The sequence below is a fragment of the Sprattus sprattus genome (genome assembly GCF_963457725.1).
Source record: "Sprattus sprattus genome assembly, chromosome: 8".
In the NCBI taxonomy this organism is placed as follows: Eukaryota; Metazoa; Chordata; class Actinopteri; order Clupeiformes; family Clupeidae; genus Sprattus; species Sprattus sprattus.
In genome coordinates this window covers 7,733,900-7,757,651 of record NC_137927.1, presented here as the reverse complement: position 1 = coordinate 7,757,651, position 23,752 = coordinate 7,733,900, and the positions used below count along the sequence as shown (strand labels likewise).

Below are 23,752 nucleotides of genomic sequence, written 5' to 3'. Positions count from 1 at the left end.
ATGCGCTCCCACAAACGTCACAGCAAAAACGATGGACCGTTCTTCATGCCCACGGTAAGGTGACTCAGCCACCAAACAAAGTTAAGGAAAACGAAAAGAAACACGAAAATGTGCTGTTACAGTTAAAGTTACAAAGTCTAAGGGCTCATGGAGACAATAACTCATTGGCTCATTGAGTCTAGCTTTCTCTGAAAAGTGAAAGGGCAGTGTGACAGCTCCACCATTCATCCGCAGAACAGAGCAGAAGCAAGTCAGGTTCTTCGACACAAATATGAGAAAGACTTCAACGCAAGTAGCTTATTGCTCTGACTTTTTTTCCTTCTCTGTTTTACTGTCAAGGTTAACAGTTATAAATTGCACCTTGCTGCGGTAAGATCTCTAATACCTGATAGAGATGTTCAAAAAACGGTGAGTATCCTGACTGCACACTTAAAGGCACCCAGTGCAACTTTTCGAGGCTTAAAAATAAACATTCAATTTCTAGTCTTTTTCATTACATATCCACATTCAAGGAGCAAAGATGAGACGTCGTTGTGTGGTGAGAACTGATAGAAAATCATAAACAACAACAATCACCGCCATTTTCTTTATTTATTGTTGCCACCAATAAATAAAGCAGGATTCCAGTCAATGGAAAAATGGCCTCTCCCCACCGGCGATTGTTGTTGTTTACGATTTTCTATCAGTTCTCACCACACAACGACGTCTCATCTTTGCTCCTTGAATGTCGATATGGAGTTATTGAAACTTACTACGTGTAAAAAAGACTAGAAATTGAATGATTATTTTTCGAGTCTCAAGCCTCGAAAGTTGCACTGGGTGCCTTTAACAAAGTAAAAATTTTTCTATTTTGAATACATTTCTACATTTTACCATATAGTATACCTTTCAGTCATGTACATGTAGGCATTGCAGACGCAGAAGAAACTAAGAAACACACATATTGCTAGTACTTCACACAGTACAATAATCTGCTTCCACAGTTTGACCTTCAAGCATGCCATGAACTGACCAAAAATATTCACATGGAGTCACTGAGGACAACCCAACCAAGATTAGGTATGCCCAAATATACCAAATATACTCTGAGGTTGGCATTTCTGTTGTTAGTGTGTGCCTGTGTCATACATTATTTACCATTGAAATAATTCTGTATCATTTCAGCATTGTCTCCTTTACTTTCTTCACCTTTTCCTTTCTAACTTTCCATTATTTTGTCCTCCCCCTCTCCTACACTCATATGCCCTGCTCTCCAGACCTCCGCCATCTTGCCCATGGTGGCAAGAGGCCTCTGCATACCCCTGTACTGGCATTTGTCAATGAGCAGAGGGGCCCTGAGCGTCATCTGCCCGGCCCTCGAGCCGTGGCCCCCAGTCACCCTATGTGGCACCAGAAGTGCCAGTCCATCAGAACCAAGCGTCACACTCACAGCGCAGGGGCCTCACACTCACACAACCCCGTTTCACACCATCAGGCCTCAGGTAAGAGTCCCGATCGCAGATCAACAGGTGTGGTGGGTTACATCTGTGAATTCTCCATCTTGTGTGGATATTTGTGTTTTACGGCACTGGTAGATGTCCATATGAACAGTTATCCTGTACTCAGCAATGAACATAATGGGACAGAATGGTCCTACAGGAAAGCATGAACAAATCTGCATGGTCTCATACCCATCCCCATAGGTTAAATCCACATGCTCCTCTGCCCATGTGATCAGGTGGAAACCCTTACAGCTAAAGTGCCTTTCACCACTGACAACAGGTTAGACTCCAATGTCTACCACATAGGTAAAAGCCAATCTTCAGATAGTAGTAGCACCTTAAGGCTGATTTATGGTCAGAGACATAAGCGCAAGCGCAAGAGGCCGCGCAAGCCCCTTACGCGCCCCTTGCGCGTCTTCTCACGTCTTGCGTGCGTCGGCCCCTTTTTCTAGACTTGAGCCATTTTTTACGCAAGCCTATTGTTCTGGGTGTGAATTGCTTGGCAACACCTGCAACCATAAGTGAGCATGAATTGCTATGAGTAAATTTTGTGCAACAATGTGACACCAACGCAGAACCAAGCAAGCCCCTTTTAGTTGACCCCCACTTACTTCCTTTCATCTCTGTGTGGTGAGCTTCTCTTCCCTGTGTACAAGTGAATCTCACAAACCTCATGTCCTTTGGAAAGATCCCCAAGCAAAGCCAGGGAGTCAGCACTATGGAGGTTTTAATCCATCCCATTTGTGTGCTGGTCGCAGAGAGTGTCCCTGTGTTTTGTGTTACCATCTTTCACTGTGTCACTATTAATGGCAGCTGTATGCTGAGCTGAAGGATGATCAGTATTCAGCAGTAGCCACTCCACGAGGCATAGCCCTTTATTGAAAATAGAATTTGGTTGCTATGAGCACTGCTCACAGAAAGAGATGCATTTCTGCCAGGAGAGACAACCACAACCGCAGTGTTGGACAGCTCTCTGCCTGGCTTCCCCATTGCCTTCCGCTCCCGCGATGACTGTGCCTCCAGCCCAGAGCGTCTGGATTTGGACAGGTGAGCTCCAGGAATCTCTCCCACGTGTAGGAATTGGTTTCGCAGATACAAAGCGTTTTGTTGTTGAGGGGAGACATGCTTTCCTGAATGTCACAGTCTAAGGTCATAAAATGACAAATTTGTAATGATAGGTATTAGCCAGCAGGTGGCAATAATGACCTATTGGAGGGCAATAGTATGTGCTGGAGCACAGAAACAAATGTGTGCACATGTGCATATCTACAAATCAGAAGATGCATGGTTCACAAATGCCAGTGCACGAGAATTAATGTAAATCTATTATGTTTAATATTGTGCCAGTGTTTATTAATTATTTGAATTATTATTCCCCACTATGAGGCGTGGACTGGTAGAGTGCCCCCTAATGGTGGGTCTGGAGAAACTGCGTCTGCTGAACCTCCAGCACAACCTGCTGACACATGTGCACAGCTTGGAGTCACTGAGACGCCTGGTCTTCCTGGACTTGTATGACAACCATATCTCCGACCTCGCCGGCATCGCATGTCTCGCCTCGCTTAGAGTGCTTATGCTGGGAAAAAACAGGTGTGTAAGTGTGTGTGTGAGTGTGTGTGTGTGTGTGTGTGTGTGTGACTGTATGACCAGGAAAGTGTGTGCGAGAGAGAGTGAACCTTAGTATTTATAAAGTGATTTGCATATAATTTTGAGTACAACATTTTAATGCAGCATTTCTATTGAATGTTCTTAATGTAGTTTTAATATGCTGTGGTAGTTCTGAGATATGTTGAATCAGTCGAACACACTGACCTCCAATTGTAACTAAACTTAACCATAACTGAATTTCACACTGACCCACACGAAGAAATAGTCAGGGATGGGGGTTTCAATCTGCTGGTGCTCTTCTGCACTTCCCCTCTCTAACAAATTACCTTTGGGAGAAAATGAAAGTCGCAAATCACCCTGTGAGCAGCAGGGATCTGATGGCTAACGTCTGCCATTGTTCGTACCTCTTTTAGAGTGACATTTTACCCCTCAGGGGGGGCCTGAATTCAAAGCATACCACAGGTGCTGTTTCAGTTCGGTATCTCTCTGATGTCTGCTGTTTCTCTGATGTCAAAAGGGGTGACGTTACAGCCTCCCATAAAATGTCTTTCAGGATTCAGAGAATATGCCACCTGGATAACCTCGCCAAACTAGATGTCCTGGATATGCACAATAATCAGGTACAGTTTCTTTTCTCTCTCCCCTCGACTCCTTGTTCACCCATAGGTGTTATGTTTTAAACATATGTTATTGTAGCCTTGCTACCCACTCTCTCTTTCTCTTAAACACACACACACACATACACACACATGCACACACACACACACTCATGCTAAATTCCAGGATGTGCCCCGCTAGGCTGATTTTAGTGGCGCTGCTCTGGCACTGACTGTGCCACGACGCCATACTCCACATGGGTTCCATCACCTCCCCCGCACTGCCTGTTTGGTGAGGTGGGCCTACGTCAGTCAGCCGCCCCTGGCAAGGCGCCTGCTCAGATCCTCTTGGGGGTCCGTGTGGTGAGGTCGCCTGATGGGCCTAGTGCCCGAGCGTGTCCCTGTCATGCTGTGAACCGCAGGGGCTCCGTTCGAAGCAGACCTAAAATGGAGGCAGCGGGTATCGGATGCCTGTCTACATTGCTGCGGGCTGGCACAGGACGGAATGCATAATGAGGAGGCTCTGGGTCTGTCAGCACGCACCTCCAGTACTTTGCCTGTGCGTCCCCACCTTCAGTCTTTCTTTCTTTATATTGTTTAGTATTATTCTTTTCAATTATTTTTTTTCCTCTTGTTTGTTTTATTCTTTTGTCTTTCTTTATCAAATCTCTCTCTGTCTGTGTCTATCTCTTCTTTCACTTATCTTTTTTTCGGTTGCACCTGGTCATCCATCTCCTACTTTGATATCCCTCCATTATCTTTTCTTTTTCAGTGTCTCTATTTTTCATCTTTCTGTCTCTCTCTCTCTCTCTCTCTCTCTCTCTCTCTCTCTCTCTCTCTCTCTCTACTGCCTTTCTCTGTCTTTCTCCCTGTTTCACTCCTCCTCGTGTTCTCTTATGTCCTTCCCAGAATACCTTTCACGAAAGAAAGTAAGTTATGGAAAAGATGTAAGACTATCCATCTATAGAGTGCCACACACTCAGTCGGAGGCCTTTTTAAGCATTGCCCACATGATTACATTTATGGTGTTCAAACAGAGAGCACTTGAGGGAGAATGGCAAGTGTGTAATTCAACTTGTCCAAATGAAGGTTCACCACTGGGCTCTGAGGTAGGCTGGTGTTTTTTTTTTTACTGACGTGCAGTGTGCTTGTTGACAGAGGGGGTGTTTACCATTAGCTGTGGTAGAGTTAGCAGGCAGCAGAGAGCGAGAGTCTGAAAGCCTTTAAAAGTCTTTTTGTGGCCTATTCTTCTGTCTTCTGTTCTTGTTGTGTCAAGAGTTTGGCAGCTATAGTATAAAGATAGATTTAGAGAGTGAATAAAAGAAAGACAGAAAGAGAGAGAGACAGATAGGGAGAGAATGAAGGACAGAGAGAGAGAGCAAGATAGAGTTGGAGAGTGAAAGCCAAACTGAAGTCAATCAGCAGTCGTGCCAGCTTCTCACACGCTCACAGTCATGCTGTAATACATGCTCTATGCGGTACTGCACCCCTGAGGCTCTCCTCCTCTCTTCTCCTTTAACTACCGTTCTCACTGATGGCCGCTGTGGGGAGACTCCTTAACCATGACCTTAGACGTGACTCCATGAAGGTCGCTGGGGTTTGGCCTACTTCCTCTCACATCCCACGGTTTTACTCTGCATTTAGTTAACTGTTATCAGCCTCACCGACAGTTTATTTCTGGCTTCCTTCTATTTCTGATGTACTTTCCAATCTATTGCTTCCCATTTGTGTCTGTTTTTATTTTCTCTTGCACATTTTTTCATGTCTCTCTTTCTCTGTCTCACTCACTCACACGCTCTCTCTCACTCACTCTCACACACACACACGCACAAAGACACTCTCTCTACCTCCCTCCCTGTTGTCAGCCGCACTGTCAGTTTATTTTTGGGTTCTCTCTTTTTCTGTTGTACTCTCCATCTATTTCTTCCCATTTGTGTTTTTATTCCGTCTCTTTTGCTCATTCGTTCAGCGTCTCTTTCTCTCTTTCCTACTCTCTCTCTCTCTCTCTCTCTCCCTCACACACATACACACAGAGAATGTACCTCTCTCTCTTTCTCTTTCTCTCTCTCTCTTCCTCCCTCCTCCTTTTTCTCCACTTGAAAAGCTTACCGTCTCCCAGGAGCTAAAGTCTGGTACAAAGAAAGCCACAAATAGGAAACGCAAACAGACTTGGATTTGCAGCTTTGTGGAAAATGCTGATTGGAATGGCAGAATTAGAAGTGGGGCGATGTAGAATTGGCCCTTTGAAATGCCAGTTCTGTTCTGGAATTTGTGTTTATAAGGAACACACCGACAGAGAAATGGAAAGATCCAGAGATAAGGAGATCGGGAGAGAGAGAGAGACTGGTTTACTTCCTTAAATACCATTACTAACATGGCAACATGCTGTAGTCAGATTCAGATGTCAACATGATTGTCAGGTGTGCCGCATCCTGAATTAAAGCCATAAACATAAGAGGCCTTTGGGCTTCATGCGATAGCCTTGGCCAACCAGGAATGCCTGCTGAATTAAGTGCTAATGGAGGAAGAAAACAACTGGGGCATTTTTGGGCTGCCTTGACCTGCCCAGACGGAAGCCACACCATAGCAATTTGTAACTCAAATATGTTATTTTAATTTGTTTTTTTTACATGATTTTCCAAACTGTTTTGATGAGGGATGGTGGGAGAAGTTGTGCTGAAGCTAGAACAGATGGTGTTTCAAAGGTTGTGGAGATTACAGATGGACCCATGGAGAAATTAGTGTTAATTAATGTGAAGAACAATTCATTTCAAGATACACTGCCTCAGGATGACCCATCCACTCTAGAGAGAGAGTGCATGTGTGAGTAAATGAGAGAGGGAGAGAGAGAGGATGTGAGAGAATGAGAAAGATAGAGAGCGTGAGATACAGCGAGTGAGTGAGAGAATGATAGTGAGTGAGTGAGTTTGTGAGAGAGAGAGAGAGAGAGAGCAATTAGATGTGCTTGTGAAAAAGAGCAAGACTATTCCATTCATATTCATTCACCTAGGAGATGCTTTCTCCAAAGGCGATTTACAAATTTGTTTGAGTCCAACACAAACAAAGAGCAGCTGGTGGAAATTTAAGATTCTACAGTGGTCAGAGAAAATGGCTGCCAGCCAAAACTGCAGTTTGTTTTTTCAAAGCCTCTGAGCACCGCAGCAATTGTGACAATAGCACATCTATTATACAAACACAATAGCAAATACCGAGACAGACTCCAGAGAATGGTTATGTTTGGACAGTTATCCTTTCTGTATCAAATAAGACAGCTTATTCTGAGAAGTACCTGAACAAAGAGAGGGAAAAGACTGTGTGTGTGTGTGTGTCAGCTTCTATGTGTCTGAAAGAGGGAGAGAGAGTGAGGAAAAAATTGCGAGGGGCCACTAGTGTAGGGGTCTGTTTGAGCAAAACTGGAACATTACGTCACTCTCAATCTCTCTTTCTTTCTCTCGCTCTCTCTCTCTCTCCATCTAACACACACCCTCCTTCCATCAGTAGTCAAAACAGCGTTTGTTTCTCTCCCCTCTTCACCTTGCGTCTGCTGACGGCCAATATCAACACTGCTGGAGCAAGGGTGGACCTGGGGTTCTGAGGGCGCTGGAACTGGATCTGTCTGGGAGCCGGAGGAGAGACCACCTGACCAACGGCTCGCTCGCTGCGGCTCAGGCCCAGCAGGAGCGCACCTGACTCGGGGGGCACTCCGTTTCACACGGTTGGGGGATCAGGTGGGAGTGAGAGGCAGGTGGGCCGGGGCCAGGGTTGGAGGTGTGCCGAGGGGGTTGGTGGAGCACAAGAGCTCTTTGCTGATGTGTTCAGCCTTCGGTGCTGATCCAGTGGGAGTGCTGAGAGGTGAAACCAAGAGGTGAAACACTTGTTGGCCGTACAGCTCAGCTGCTGGAGCTTGTACATGCATGGTGGAGTCTAGCCTGTACAACCTCAAAGCAAGATGAGGAAAATAGGAGACTCGGTCTTATATCTGTAATGGCCATTTCTGTAGTGAATGCAGGGAGAAAGACAATTCTGTGCACTCCACTGGTTAACCTTGTAGAGTATGGAGCTAGCAGTGCCAGGTTACGAGCCTAAGGGCGGACTCATCAACTTTAATTTGAAAGACATTGTGTAACGTTTGGAAAACTTCTCTTTAAATTCTGCCAGCTATCGACAGATGGTACGGACACCAGGACAAGGTCATTCCTATCAATCTTGCATATCAACGCCAGGTTGGCTCCCATGTGACATCACTGAAGAGAGAAGATGTTCTTTCTTGGCCGATGAGTTTTAAAATCATTAAACCTGGCTCCAGAATCACTTGTATACCTTTGTGTTATCAGAACACACACACACACACACATATTCATTTCTTGATCTGATCACTCCTCCCCAAGCATGCTCACTATCCCTCACAGCATCCCTCAGATGGCTGCATGTAACTGCAGGAAGGCGTATGGAGGTTGCAGTTATGGGGGGGGCTGGTGAAGGAGTGTGTAGTTATGGGGGGGGGCTGGTGAGGGAGTGTGTAGTTAGTTAGAGGGGGCTGGTGAGGGAGTGTGTAGTTAGGTAGAGGGGGCTGGTGAGGGAGTGTGTAGTTAGGTAGAGGGGGCTGGTGAGGGAGTGTGCCGTTAGTTAGAAGGGGCTGGTGAGGGAGGAACATTTAATTCAGACATGAATCCCATGGGACCTCAGAACAGACTTCTCAGCAGACTGCCAACCTGGCTGGCCCCACCATACTGTCCCTGAGGGTGTGTGTGTTTGTGCGGGGGCTATTCTTTTGGAGCCACTGTGGAATATCTCAATCTGTGGCTGAGTCACAGGACCAGACTCAGGCCCTCTGTGGTGACCAAGTCCAAGCCTCCACTGTGAGTGAGGTCCAAGTTCAGTCCCAACATGGAGACGTGTCTTATGCAGTTTGGTCCACCTCTACTACTGTTGGACTAGTTTAAATGTTATGTTGGTGCAGGAGCTTCATAGAGGTTACCATAGTTCAGCTTGTTCGTAGTATCCATACTGCTAAAGCAGTCAATTAGTGTGGAAAATATTGTGAAAAATGAAAGCAGACTGTCTTAAAGGTCAGAGGACGCAGTCTCAAGTATTAAGAAGATGTAAAACATGGGAAATGCCATGGTATGATGATTCTGAAATGTCTGATTCTGTGGATATGTTGGATTGTCCTCCTAATAGAATAATATTTGACAAACACTGAAAGGTGCTTCAGCAAGCCTTAAGAGTTTGCTAACACCTTCAAAGGGTGTGGTATAATTTTTTATGAGGACAGGCATTATATAAAAGGACAAGGACAGGGCAATTAACAGCCAAGTCAAAGATGACTTTTGAAAAGCAGCCAACTCAGTAAGCAGATAGGGAATGGCCGTATGGCATAAGCTGCCTGGCCAGTCTAAATAGAAAATGTGAAAGTGTCTGTGCAGACAAATGTAATTGCATTGGACAGAGAGTGTAATGGTAAATGCTCCACCTCCAGCTGGCTTTCGAATAGAATAACAAGATGCATCAGAAGTCTACAAGCATGGCCTGAATAAGCCACTGCACTTTGTGATGGCTGTAGTAAACACAGACAAACACAGACACCTCTCCTGTGTTTCTGTTGGTATGTGGTGGACTCATTTGAATCATCATAAGCTTTGATGTCCTGTCTCTTTGATCAGTTTAAGTTGATTTATTGAATTTTTTTTTAATCAGACACATTGACATGTTGTTTATGAAACAAGTACTTCTGATTGTGCTTAAATGAGATACCATTAGCTTGTGGCAAAACACATCCTTGGTGGTTTCTCTTGAAGTTATTTACCTTTATGCTTCGAATGGCCTATCTGGCTCGCATCACTTGGATGGCAGCAACAGTTGTAGTTAGGTGGTTACTACTATGGAAGGGTGAGTGTTCAGTGCAGACCAGGGTCCGCTTGAGCCGTTTGTTTAGTTTTGATTTGTTTTGATTTGTTTTGTTAAAGTGACCTACATTTATGGATCCAAATTCTCCCACAATAAATAAACCACCGTTCAATGTGAAATTATTTATGAACCTGCACTTTTCTAGTCTTAAAAATAGTAACTAGAGGATGGCTATGTGGGAATTAATGCTTGATGCATGAGTGCCCTGCAAGCAAAGCGGCAAACTCCTCTCTCCTTCCCACCTGTGTCTGCAAAAACCTCTTTATCCAAGCAGCTCGCATCGTTCATAGCAGAGAGAAAAAGGAACAAAAGATGAAGAGAAAACAAGTACAGTGCGGCTTCCATTTTTCCTGCCTTCCTCTGCGTCGCTGCTGGGTGGCATTGGTAAATAAAAGCTGCACGTTGCTCACATGTTGATGACAAACAGATCATAGGTTGCAACCAAAAAAACGTAATATGAAAGGAGACCAGCTGCTGGAGGGGGAGGGCGGTATAATCGCACTTGATTTTGTACCAGCAAAACAAACCAAGTTTCAAACCAGCCTATGAAAGATAACTGATGTGTTGGACTGTGCTGTGCTGCGGTTCTGCTGGGAGCATAATGAGGCTTTTAGCTTTGTCCTCCAGCTGACCTTCAGAGGACGTCTGTGTGCTGCTCCCTCCTAGGAGGGTTTGTCCATGAAACGGACATATGTGCCCCAATGCCCTCCAGTGCTTTCCCAGTGAAAGCAGAGCAAGAGTTGTATCACTGCTCCCCCAATATACACACTCACATTGACACCTAGACACACCTGCACACACACATTCAAACACATGTATTCACACCCATACACAGGACGAAATTCACACTTTATAATTACAAACCGCACAAACTGATTAAAAAATACCCACACATTCACAACTCATTCACACACCCACACACTAACACACACAGATACACTACCATTCACAGACACTATGTATTTTCAGATGTAGACACATGTTCACACTCTCAGGCAAGTCCTCCCTTCTGTGTCCTCTCCTGTCAGGTAGGAAGGGCAATTAACCTGAACTGAGGGGTGGTGCGTTTGGACCAAAGAGCCGATCCCCATGCAAACAGATGGCTAATCATAATAACCACCTTGTCACATGGAGAGGCTCACAACCTTGACCTCATGCGAGGTTAAGACCCACAGGTGTTCATGACTCACCAGCCCTGTGTGTGCGGGGGTCTGGTCCCTCTTTTGACTGTCTGTGTGAGATGGAGATTCAGTGACTGCTCTCAAGCTGTGAAGACTGATGACATGAATGGGAGAGAAGACATCAGTGTCAGTATTTTTAGAATGGGATGAAGAAGGCGGTGGCTGTGTGCCCAGTATTAATCCTGATGGAAGCAATCTTGGCAAGTGGTCCCATGTTTTTCTTTTTTTTATGACAATGGTAGAGAGGCTTGTAGTGATCGTCGGGTTTTGATATGTTCATATCATTCTAGATCTGATGAATTAGATGTTAAATTCCTTGTGCTAATGGTTGGGGACTTCCCACTGAGGCCAAAGCTCTCACTGTCACATGCAACAACCCACCCCAGCGCATTAAAACAACAGGGTGCACTACAACCATCATATTTATACTTAACAATACATAACAAGAGCAACAACTACAACATCAACAACAAAGATGCATTTCACTGGGTTTGTCATGTGGGCATCTTCGTTCGTGAGGGTTTCGTTGATTTAGGCCCACAACCCCTCCAGAAGGAAGCCTTGGCTTGGCTCAGTTTGGCTCATCGGGGCTTGAACACAGCTTGGATTTGTATTTCCATACGTCAGGGTCTACCTGCTTGAGGGGATGCCTTTAAGTAAGGGATAAAGGCCACATGTGTAACATTTGTGTAAAAAAGAAACCAACCGGTTTACGTTTACATTTACGTTTATTTTGTTTATTATGTTTACCATTTACTGTTGTTGTATAGTTTACACTTTCAAATTCAACAGATTATTAACAAGATCTGCTTTATACGTGACTTGATATACAAACATACAGACACACAGCAGGCAGCGAATGATCATGATCAATGATCATTCGGCACGCTTGCTGTCTGGCCGTGCTCACTAGAGGGTCCAAGATGAGCGTTTTGCGGCACGGTTTGACCCCGTTTAGTTTAATTTGTAATTATAATGCAGATAGCTCAGCACAGACTAGCTTGTGCAGCCAAGTGTGCGGTGGAAGAGAGTCACATGTCTGGTCTCATAGCAGTCACAACAATACACCGCATGACTGGAAGTTGCCTTCCGACTTCCTTCATATAGAGTGTATCGATAACACTGATCCTTTTTCTAACAGCAAGAAAATGTAAAAAATAACCTAACTGTACCTGCATTCTCTCCTTCTAGATCTCCCAGATGGAGAACCTGTCACAACTGTCGGAGCTGCGGGTTCTAAACCTGGCGGGGAACCGCATCTCCGGGGTGGAGGGTCTGCAGGGGATGGATTCACTGATGGAGCTCAACCTGAGACGAAACTCCATCTCCTCTGTGGTGAGTGGGGGGGATCAGATTAAGGTGGAGGGGTGGCTTGAGCGTGTCTGATATACACTGTGGGACCTTCCTCCAGGGTTTTAGCATTCGGCGTCCGCCCACAGTGAGTTCCACATATCCCCACTGCATAGTGCAGCATAGACCCACAGCTCAGCACAACAGAATCAACCCACTTAGGGCCTGATTTACTAACAGGATTGCGCCCATTTCTGGCGTAAAATAGCGGTCGTAAACATAAAACGGTATTTACTAAGGGGGCAGAGTCGCATATTAACGCTTTGGGGGTGTGTACCTGCCAACAAGTGGGATGGCACGAAACTTGGGTGGTAACGTGGGCGTAAAGCGCTATTTAATGGGAGGAGTGTGCCTAATGATGTATTGCGTGGAATTTACTAAACTGCCTGGCGAGCGCACGTCCCTGTTTGCGGGCTAAATTATCCGCCTCATAAAAGCACGTCTTAACAGGAAGCGCATTTTCATTGAGTCTGAAAATTGATATGCCAGCAGTTATAAGAGCAAGGAGAAGACAGAGACAGCGCACAGAAATAATTTTTTCAACTCGTATAACACATTTTCAGTAAAGCGAACCACAAATCATTAGACGGTACAGATTAACCAGCCACGCAATACTTCAATTACTGGACCAGATCAGAGAGACATCCAACCCTCCACCCTGCGATCACATTCCATTCCATCAGTTGTTAAAACTAATTTGCAAATATTGGCCTCCGGATAATTTCAACCAGTTTGTGGAAAAGTGAATTCCCCTTTCCACCGTCAACATTAACATTGACTTATAACTCACGTTGCCCCGCAGACACAGGAGAAAGACACTTCACTCTCGTTTCCCCGCAGGAGCGAGAGAGAGAGAGAGAGAGAGAGAGAGAGGCATTGAACTCGTGCACACACACACACACACACACACAGAGCCATGACTATAGCTACCCATACAATGCCGCGAGTTCGGCTCTGAACGCAATTGTGGACTTTGAAATCACAAACTTTCGGAACCATTGATTGCACCCACGTCCATATATATTGTAGTGAACCCATGTCCCTTGTAGAAATTATTAATCTCGCCATGTACACATCTATATTGTTATAATAGACAGTTTATGCATTAATGCCACCAATAGCATATTCTTTATAATCGTGTTCTTTTAAACATCTCGCTGTAGGTGATGGCGGGCAGAACAACAATATAGCAGCGCACACATTGAATCAGGTTCAGTGATTGAGCGAACGTGAACCAATATATATTTCCACCTTGCTGAACCTTCATTTTCTCTTCCTAAATAAATACCACGGAAAATGCGCAAAAACACCGTGCGTTAATGTGCGACAGCAGTTTAAGCAGCGGTCGCAGTGTTAGTAAATCAGGCCATACATAGGGCGGAGTAAACACAGATTGCCCAGCGCGATCTGGTTTGATAAATACCAAGTAAAATGCGCAAAAACACTGTGTGTTAATTTGCGAATGCAGATTAAGCAGCGCTCGCATATTAGTAAATCAGGCCCTTAGTGTTTTGCTGACCTGAGATATGAGATATGTGTAGAAGGCCAAGCCTTCATCCTCAATATAGTCAAAGAAACAGATGACTGTGTCTTAGAGCACCTGTTTACCTCTCTTAATTAGGCAACCTCATACTCCTCTTTGCACAACACCATACATCACTATCTGCTCCCTTTCTGCTGCTTCAGGAGAAGTGAGAGCTTCCCCCAAGATTAACTGGAGGGCCCACACACAGGCCCACACACACACACCACACACACACACACGCACACACAGCCAGTGGAAGCCTCAGCAGCTTTAGCAGCTCTTCTGGGCTCTTCTCATCCTCTCACTGTGGAGGAATGCCACCTCTCGTCTCAGTTTCTGTGGGGAGGTGATTCATCCCAAGAAGAGCCCCTGAAGCTGTGTGTACGGTATGTGTGTGTCATAACATAACAACACAACTTTCATTCCATATCCAAACATTATGAGCATCTATTTGTCAGTGGACCTATTCCTAATTGGGCACATTATGCCTTAGTCCCCACTCACTGCATACCATGTTACTTCTTGGCTCTAGTCCCCCGTCATGGAGAAACCATTGGCTCAGATATGATAGACAAAGTTTGAGAAGCTCTGGCTTTGGTGACCAAAGACTTATTTAACAGCCCCACAGAGGCCTCTGCCTCTCTGACTAACCCCTTTCTTGTGTGGCACTGCTAGTGTTGTGCCAGGGTATTTGGCATGCTTCTGCTTGCATGCCCCGCTCTCCATATCCGCACACTTTTATGTGTGTGTGTGTGTGTGTGTGTGTGTGTATGTGTGTGTGTGTGTGTGTGTGTGTGTGTGTATGTGGGTGTTTTCCAGATGCTCACAGATGTCGTGGATGCCGTGTCTGTCATCTCACTGGCAGCGTTGGAGCAGCTGCTTCTCTCTTTCCCTCTCTTTCTCTCTCTCACACTTCTGGTTCACGCATTGATGCCTCAGAATTAGTGTGTGCATACTAAACTAGGATTCTAATGCAGTTGAATGCAAGAGTGAATTAATGAGTAAGTAAGAGATTTAGCTGTGGTCATTATGTTAAAACAGGGACTCTTAAATGGGCAATCCAGCTTCAGAAAATCCACATGTTAAGTCAGACAAACATGCACGCACGCACACACACACACACACACACTCACACAAACACACAGCAAAGCAATTTAAAAAAAAAACATCATAATTTCACCACAAAACACTCTTTGAATTGTAGCTTACTCTCCTCAATGTTTTTTTTTTCTCTTCCTGACTACTTCCTCACTTAATGACAGGATGCAGTGTTTTATTAGACCAACCAACCCAGCAGAAGCAGCAGTGAGCCCAAATCCCCCCACCGCACTCCCTCTGTTTCTCCCATTACAAGGCTTCTCTGCCAGCCTGCCACTGATTGCCATCCCTGCCATCCTGAAAGCTGTGCATGAAACTGCAGGTGCCTCTCAGACTTCTGCCTGTTTGGTGAGAGGCAAAGTGGTTGTCTGGACGCTGCTTCCTGAGGCGAGACAAATGCATCGAAGTGCTACTTTCAGCAAAAACAAACGTCCAAGTGGTGTTTTAAACGACAGGAATGGGCTGACGAGGGCAGGCTTTCTCCTCAGCTGGGCTCGTGATTGTCTGTGCCTGACAGAGAGAGCCAGCTCTAAGAGGTGTCTTGAGAGGAGTTGAGTGAGGCCGCTGTGTCTAAAGAGCATGAATGAGACGCTGTAGATGGTCTGGTATGTAAATATCGAGGGCTTTTAGAGGTAGATTGCACTAAAACCTGCTCAAGACTTGTCCTCACCGACTTCTTAAGTGGTGTATACGTACCTTCACGTCACTGTCACACACACACAGACACGCTCAATTATTCACACACACTCATCACTTACACACGTGCAGACACTAGTTCAAATAAACAAGTCCATATCCACACTTCATCGGCTTAATAAGGCTGCAGAGCTGTAAGGCGTGGGCACACTGCTCCTCCTGCTCCTGCTCCTGCTCTTGCTCCTGCTCCTGCTCCTGCTCCTGCTCCTGCTCCTGCTCCTGCTCCTGCTCCTGCTTCTGCTCCTGCTCCTGCAGTCTGCCATTGGCAATGACAGCAAATTGCTTGTCAGTGTGTGTGGGGGTATTTTTGTGTACAGGTGGGTGTGGGTGTCCGTGTCTGTGTACGTGTGTATCTGGTAAAGAGGGTGAAGCTGACTGCTGTAGCACTTAGGCGTTGCTACGGTGAAGAAAGTAGGCAAAGCGAGTACTCTGTCCCCCCCCGTTTCCTTTGATGAGCACTGATTGGTTGGCTGTAGCCATGCACCACATCAGCTGAGAGGTGACATCACCATCTGTCTGAGGTGCTGCTGCTAAATTTAGGCTGAGTCAGAGTGATGAAAGACCGTCTGCAGAGAGAGAGACAGGGAGGGAGGGAGAGAGAGACAGAGAGCGAGACAGAGAGAGATAGAGAGACAGGGAGGGAGGGAGAGAGAGACAGAGAGCGAGACAGACAGAGAGAGAGAGAGAGAGATATGCTCATCAGAAGAGCTGGACTGGGAGCAGTGCTACTCTCTGTGTTAGCATCACCGCAGTCACCCAAGCAGAGGGAGAGAGAGAGACTTAGACAATCCTCAGTGCCATGCAGCCATTACAATACAGCTGTGCTCTTTGACAGACTTCTCTGTGAGTATGGGGCTACAATATTGGTGTCATTTTTTTTAATCTGTGAGTAAGTGAATACTATATTATGGTCTTTGGAGTGATAACATCTAAATTAAACATGCTGGGCTTATTTATAACATTTTCTGTCACTAAAAGCTGATAGCTTCTCTCTCGCAGTGCACAGAATGATTCACCGCAACACCCACCTTCATGTCCCCATTAACATGAGTGCAAACGCTGGCAGAAGCATGACATAAACAGTTTATCTCTGGGCTGTGGTGGCGTGGGAGAGAGCCATGCTAATGGCCGCTGGCTGTTTGGGTCCTGCAGGCACGTCTGATTAATGGCTGCTGGTCTGAGCAGCTGGTCTCTGTGTGTCTGGACCAGCTGCACGCTCCTGCTCTCTCCTACCGCTTTCATCCAGCTACGGATCGCGGCGGGTCGGGGTCGAGACCCCCCTCTAAACTAATGGGGGTGTCTGAGGTCATGTTTGGCTGTGTGCTGCAGGAACTGAAATCAAAACCGAGGTGACCTCACTGGGGGGCTACCAGTTTCTGTTCTCTGTTCCATCTACTCGTCTCCATTTGGCCAGGACTCTGTCAGAGTCCCCCAGCTGTTAGTTTAACTGGCTTATGTACTCTCTCTCTCTCTCTCTCTCACCCTCTCATGCTCTTTTCTCTCTCTCTCTCTCTCTCTCACCCTCTCATGCTCTTTTCTCTCTCTCTCTCTCTCTCTCACCCTCTCATGCTCTTTTCTCTCTCTCTCTCTCTCTCTCTCACCCTCTCATGCTCTTTTCTCTCTCTCTCACTCTCTCTCACCCTCTCATGCTCTTTTCTCTCTCTCTCTCTCTCTCTCACCCTCTCATGCTCTTTTCTCTCTCTCTCACTCTCTCTCACCCTCTCATGCTCTTTTCTCTCTCTCTCTCTCACTCTCTCTTTCATTTACCCCTTCTATCTCTCATGATCATCCTCTTCATCTCTCTTTGGTCCCCTGCTCTCTCTCTTCACCCCTCTCTCTGTTCCCCCCTTCCCCTCTCTCGCTCTCTCTCTCTCTCTCTCTCTCTCCCTCTCTTTCTCTGTCTGGGGATCAGAGGACTAACTAAGAGAACATTGGTAATTTAGGGAGAAGCTCCTCTGGATGGGTTCTCATGGGACTCTCAGTAATGAAGGGATTTGTGCGAGAGCAAAGCTTTGAACAAGCATGTTCCCCTCTAAGCCCGCTGGATCCCCATCAAAGCCAAGCTACAGCTCCATCTTATTTTCATTTGCGCTCCACACCATTCCCATTTCATGGCATCCTCTCGCTCGTTTCCAGTGGGCTGTACCATCAGCTTCATTATGTCATGATATTGATCAGTTTTGCCTGTAACTAACCACTCAGCATCGATGCCTTCTACTGTATGATGTCCTAGTTGTGTGAATGTTTTCCCTGGGATGGTTGCCTTGCTGAAGGCAAGTCAAATGAGATGACAGGAAACTGCACATCTGCAGGGGTGCAAACTTGTCACCTTTAGGCGAAATTCGCCGTTTTTAACTTTTCCCATTATAGTTTTATGAGTTAAATCGCAGAGATAATAACATCAGCTAGATCACTAGCTATCATTTAATGCAAATTGAACTCTTCTATTTAGCAACCAGAAAACACAACTTAAGCTGCAATTGAAGTTTAATTTCTCAAAATCAGCTCACCAATAAAAAGAGGGCTTGTGTGTTTTTAAATTGACATAAAAAAATACAGCTTCCAAACATTTTCGAAGCAATTTGACCTTGAATGTGAGTAGCCTAGTTGATCGAGTTATCATCTGCCCCGTCTTTTGATGCAATCATTTTAGCTCGGGCATTGGTCGCCCATTAGGTATTTATCATTTCAATGGATTGGAAGTCCACTTTTCAGGCTCTCGCACGCCCCCTTCAATGAGGCAGAGGTTACGTTTGCTGCGGTTTTATGACAGATCAGCAAGACTAAATAGGTTCTACACCGCAGTGAAAAAGCACATAGGGTAGGCAAACGTCTGGTTGCTAAATAGAAGAGTTCAATTTGCATTAAATGATAGCTAGTGATCTAGCTGACGTTATAGTCTCTGCGATTTAACTCATAAAACTATAATGGGGAAAGTAAGAAACCCCTCAGGGTGCCGTCATCAATGTGCAAGCTGCCAATTTAATGGTTATTTAAGATACTGCATCTGTAACTTATTAGCAACTAAACTCCGCTGACGACCGTGTCTTTTATGTACATTTTTCGGCGTTTTCGCGCTAAGATTTTCCCAAAGGGACCGAGAAATAGACACTGTAGGCCTACTATCCGTTATCACCGTTATTGTAACCTATTTTGGCTTAAAAACGGCGAATTTCGCCGAAAGGTGACAAGTTTGCACCCCTGCATCTGGGATGCATGCTTGAGCTGGTACAGGATGTCGCAGACACTAGGAAGGTCAGGAGGGCAGTCTCAAAGGGGTGTCTCCATACTATTGTAAATCATATTGCTGACTAGCTACAAATGAGTGGGACAGGTCAGAAATGCTGTTTCATCATGTGTTTCCTCTTCGGTAAACACAACTGTAGGATTAAATGAATCATTCGGCTGCAGGATAATTCAAATATTTACCCAAGTTGCTTTCCTTTTATTTTCCTATGCATCTGAATATTACTGATCTGATCTGATTATTTTAATACTGGTCTGTGATCAGTTGTCTCACACTGTATCACTCTGTAGCACAGCATGCCCTTGATAGACAGCTCTTTTTATGAAAAAAAGAGAGCACTATCATATCATTGCTCCATAGCTAGGAAAAGGGATGTAATGGACTAGAAGGCTTGCTGTATGTGTCTGTAGTGGATGTGATAGAGTAAAACGTGTGTTTCTGTGCATCTGTGGCGGATAAGATGGCCAAAAAAAAAGTTTTTCTGTGTTGGATTAGTTGTCAGGCAGCTGTGGCTCCAGCTCTCTCAGATAGATGATGGGTTTCTCACCGGTCTGGCTACAATGGCCCAGCCTGTCCTCACAGATGCGCTTTACATAAGCCAAAAGATGGACATACACACACACACACACACAGTAACACACACACACACACACACACACACACACACATTAACACACACATAAACACACACACCCCCACACATTAACATACAGACACACACTAACACACATACACACAAATTAAAACACACACACACATACACATACACACACACACACACACGCGCATACATACATACAGACACACACACACACACACACACACACACACACACATGGTAATGCAGGGCACTGCTGCGGTTACACAATGCAGACTCATTGACTCATAGCCCACTCTTTGCCAACTTGTGTTTGTGTGTGTATGTACAGTATAATGCCTTAAGCTGTGAGTAGGGCAGGCGAGGTGGTTGCCTGAAATGAACCCAGTAACCTGAATGAGCGGCAGAGCTGTGGAATGCCGTCTTCTCATCCAAACAGTTTGATGTTCTCTGTTTCTCTTTCCATCTAAATGAGCTTTATTGACATGACATTTTTTCCATTGCCAAAGCATAACATTTAAACAAATGTCTCTCTCTCTCTCTCTCTCTCTCTCTCTCTCTCTCTCTCTCTCTCTCTCTCTCTCTCTCTCTTTCGGGGGGGTGAGGGGGGGGGGGGGGGTGAGACAGTGGATCACTTGTTTTTGTGTTGTGAGTGGTTGGGGGGGCTTTTTAAGCATCGTTTTATTTGGGGCCCCATTTACAAGGTGAAGAAAAAGTGCAATATCTGTTTGTTCAATGTTCTAATGGGGTCAACAAAGATGGCCATTTTGAGGGCTCGAAGAGCAAGTTACTGGGGGCGGGTTCAGCTGAGGGTGTGGAGGTTTTTAAGGGAATGGTGGCTGGTCCCATGAAAATGTTATATGCTGATCATAAACTGGTTAATGATGTGATGACTTTCTCTAGGCCTTGAGATGTGGGAATGCTGTGTGAAGTTGGAGATGATGAGCAAGTGTTTCTCAATGTGTGTGAGGGAGGAGAATAGCATTTCCTTTCCTTTTCTTGTATTATTGTGATGGTATAAACCTTGTTAGTTGGAGGTTGTAATGTTTAATGTGTTTTAGTGGTGTATTTGTGTGTCAAAGTTTGTCAATAGTTTAATAAAGGAGCTCTTTCTTTCTCTCTCTCTTTCACTCTCACTCTGTCTGTATGCGTGTGTCCATCTTTACCCCAGATCACTGACCTCAGCCAGGCACAGTGAATGAGCAGACTGAGGAGTATCAGCTGCTCATTCACACAGTGCACTTTTACATCTCTTTAAACAACACACATTTCACTTGACTCTTGCTTGTTTTTAGAGGCTGCAGCCTGGAGTTTGCTGGTTTGTCCCTGTGTGTGTGTGTGTGTGTGTGTGTGTGTGTGTGTGTGTGTGTGTGTGTGTGTGTGTGTGTGTGTGTGTGTGTGTTGTGCATATGTATCTGCCTATGTTGGTACGTGGCAGATTTGCTCTCTTTCTCTCTAGCTGTGTGTGTGTGTGTGTGTGTGTGTGTGTGTGTGTGTGTGTGTGTGTGTGTGTGTGTGTGTGTGTGTGTGTGTGTGTGCATTTGTTAGCTGAGCTGGTGTCACAGGATCACACAGGGTGTGTCTGCAGTGTGGGCTGAGTCAGCACACTAGAGAGAGAGAGAGAGAAAGAGGAAGGAAAGGGAGCATTTTGTGCTTTACACCTCCCTCCTCTCATGTACCTACCGCCTTAGCTCTCTTTCTCTAGCTCTCTCTCTCTCTCTCGCTCTCTCTCTCTCTCTCTCTCTCTCTCTCTCTCTCTCTTTTTATCTCCATCATCCCCTCCCCCTCTGCCACCTCCACCCCCCTCTCCTTTGCACCTCTCTGATCTCCCTTGACTGTATGCTAGCAGATACTCAGGCCCAGCCCAGCCCCCTTAACCAAAGGCTGATGTCTGTCGGTTGGTCCTGACGACCTTGTGACATTGCCCTGGTCCCTGTGTGCTGTCGCCTGGCAGTGCCTCTCTCTGTGCCCCCACCCCCAGCTGCTGGTGCTGTCACCACCCATTGATTTTGATCGTGATACAGGCTGACGCCCAGGCAGAATAGCCCTCCACATCGGTGTGTGTGTGTGTGTGTGTGTGTGTGTGTGTGTGTGTGTGTGTGTGTGTGTGTGTGTGTGTGTGTGTGTGTGTGTGTGTGTGTGCATGCCTGCACGCATTTGTTTGTATGCGGGTGTGGATGTGGGCGTGTAACAAATGTCTGTGGGAGATTACATGCCAGGGAGATTGTGTTTGTAAGTGTATGTATAGGTATGCATATATAGTTTTGTAGTTATGTACATTTAATTGTATTCAATTTGATTAAATTCAATTTAGTGTTATTTATGTAGCGCCAATAGCGATTAAAATCGCCTGAACCACCTAGAGCAAGCACTAAGGCCACGATGGCCAGGAATAACTCCCTTTTAACAAGAAGAAACCTTGAGCAGAACCCAACTCATTAGGGGGGACCCATCTGCTTGGGGCTGGGCGGGTAGAGTGGTATAAAAAGGGAGGGGAGGAGGAGAGAAGAATCAGTAGCAGGCGTTTTATCCCATCAGGATAAAAGACATTAGCATCCATGTGATAAACACATGATGCATACAAGGTTCCATACACACAAGTTGGTATAAACATGATACATACAAGATTGAAAGTGAATCAAATTGGGAGAGCCAGCTTTCAAAGTATTGAACAGCTTAGTGGGTGTGCAGTGAGCTCATAAGGTTACTATTGTAAGGATAAGCAGAGCAATGAAGCAGAACACGTCAGTGATGGCCTTTGTTTATATATCAGGTACATAAGCTGGGACAAAATTTGTTTACGGGATGTATCATAAGCAGAGAAACTGTATAACAGTTGGGTGGGAATGGGCAGCTGTAAGCTGAGGGCTTCTGCAAGTGGATGAGGTGGACAGCAGCAGCATCCCACAGTGGAGATAGAGTCTAGAGTAGGAGGTGAAGAAAAGAGACAAAGTGAGTGGACAGAGATAGGTTGCCTTATGCTTCTATAATTATAGGTTTTGGTGATGAGGAACAATGTTATCGTAGCTATCAGCATTTGTTGGCAAATGTCCTACTGTATGAGAGGGAACAGAGCCAGGCTAGTAAACAGAATATCAGTCATACACATGAGACATGGAAATGAGTCTCCTCTGTCTGCCTGGGAGTGTTTTTGTTTGATGCTCTGTGGTTCTGTCTGTGTTAGTATGCACATCTGTTTTGGGGTGCTTTGTTTTGGTTGTATTGGTAGGTGTTGTAATGCCCTGCTCATAAATGTATGTGTTTTATCTGTGTATGTATGTGTGTGCGTGTGCGTGTGCATGTGTGCGTGTGTGTGTGCGTGCGTGTGCTTTCGCGCGTGTGTGTGTGTGTGTGTGTGTGTGTGTGTGTGTGTGTGTGTGTGTGTGTGTGTGTGTGTGTGTGTGTGTGTGTGTGTGTGTGTGTGTGTGTGTGTGTGTGTGTGTGTGTGTGTGTGTGTGCATGTATGTGATACACAGTTTGTGTGGGTGTGCCTGTGCATGTGCGTGGGTGTGATGCTCTGTGTGTGTGTGAGCAGTTCCTGCAGTGGGCTATGCCTGCATTAGCGCACGCTCTGTGCTTTCCCACCACAGCCCTCCCCTCCCCCCTTCCTCTCCTCCCCTCCCCTCCCCTCGCTGCACTGACGCGGCCCCTCCCTTCTCTGCACTGCCTCTCCTCTCCTCTTCTCTGCATGTGTGTGAGCGCGCACGCGTGTGTGTGTGTGTGTGTGAGTGAGTGTGCGAGTGTGTGTTTGCACAGGACGGATGGGGCTGCATGCTGGAGCTGCAAGGTGACCGAGGGAACGAGGAAGCTCTGAGTTCATCCTGTTCTCCCTCCTTTTCCTCTCTTTTATTTTGTCTTTCTCTGTACCTCTCTCTATCTCTCTCTGTCTGTACCCTCTCTTCTCATCCCTCTGTCTCTCTCTCTTTCACTCTCTCTCCTTCCCTCTCAGACGGAGGTGGACCGGCTTCCCTGCCTGCAGCGGCTCTTCCTTAGCTACAACAGCATCAGCAGGTAAGCGCGTGAGAACGAGAAATGCGGAAGGAAGGGAAGCAGAGAGATGGAGAGAGAGGCAGAGAGAGGGAGGAAGAGATGGAGATAGAGTGGGAGATATAGAGAGAGCGTGTGTGTGTGTGTGTGTTAGGGAGGGAAAAGGATGGAGAGGACAGGCTATAAAGAGAGAAGAGACTGTGTGGGAGACCGGCAGCCTTAACCCCCTCCTCCCCCAGCCTCTGCGCTGGTCCGGCCGGCAACAGCGTCTGCCCCCTCCTCCTCGTGTGTGTGTGTGTGTTTGGTGTGTGTGGGGCGACTCTGTCTGCGGCTCTGACTGTAGCCGTGGCTTCTGGCCTAGCTAGCCCTTCTCACTGCAGTGGGAGAGTTAGCCTCCTGCCTCCCATCCCCACCCCTTTCTCTCTCTCTCTCTCTCCTTCTCTCTCTCTCTCTCTCTCTCTCTTCCTCTCTCTCTCTG

At 46.0% G+C, this 23,752-nt stretch overlaps 1 protein-coding gene across 1 annotated transcript in view; it reads left to right on the top strand.

Moving 5' to 3' along the window:
• Positions 1 to 23,752, top strand: part of lrrc49 (leucine rich repeat containing 49) — a gene marked incomplete at both ends in the record, with an annotated part of 59,596 nt that continues 35,844 nt past the window's right edge. Inside the window, 9 exons of the mRNA XM_080843457.1 lie at positions 1 to 54; positions 340 to 408; positions 984 to 1,059; positions 1,257 to 1,481; positions 2,420 to 2,528; positions 2,868 to 3,071; positions 3,643 to 3,709; positions 11,965 to 12,108; positions 23,237 to 23,298. Of these exons, the coding sequence (XP_080699583.1) occupies positions 1 to 54; positions 340 to 408; positions 984 to 1,059; positions 1,257 to 1,481; positions 2,420 to 2,528; positions 2,868 to 3,071; positions 3,643 to 3,709; positions 11,965 to 12,108; positions 23,237 to 23,298 (1,010 nt within the window). The remainder of the gene's footprint in view (positions 55 to 339; positions 409 to 983; positions 1,060 to 1,256; positions 1,482 to 2,419; positions 2,529 to 2,867; positions 3,072 to 3,642; positions 3,710 to 11,964; positions 12,109 to 23,236; positions 23,299 to 23,752) is intronic.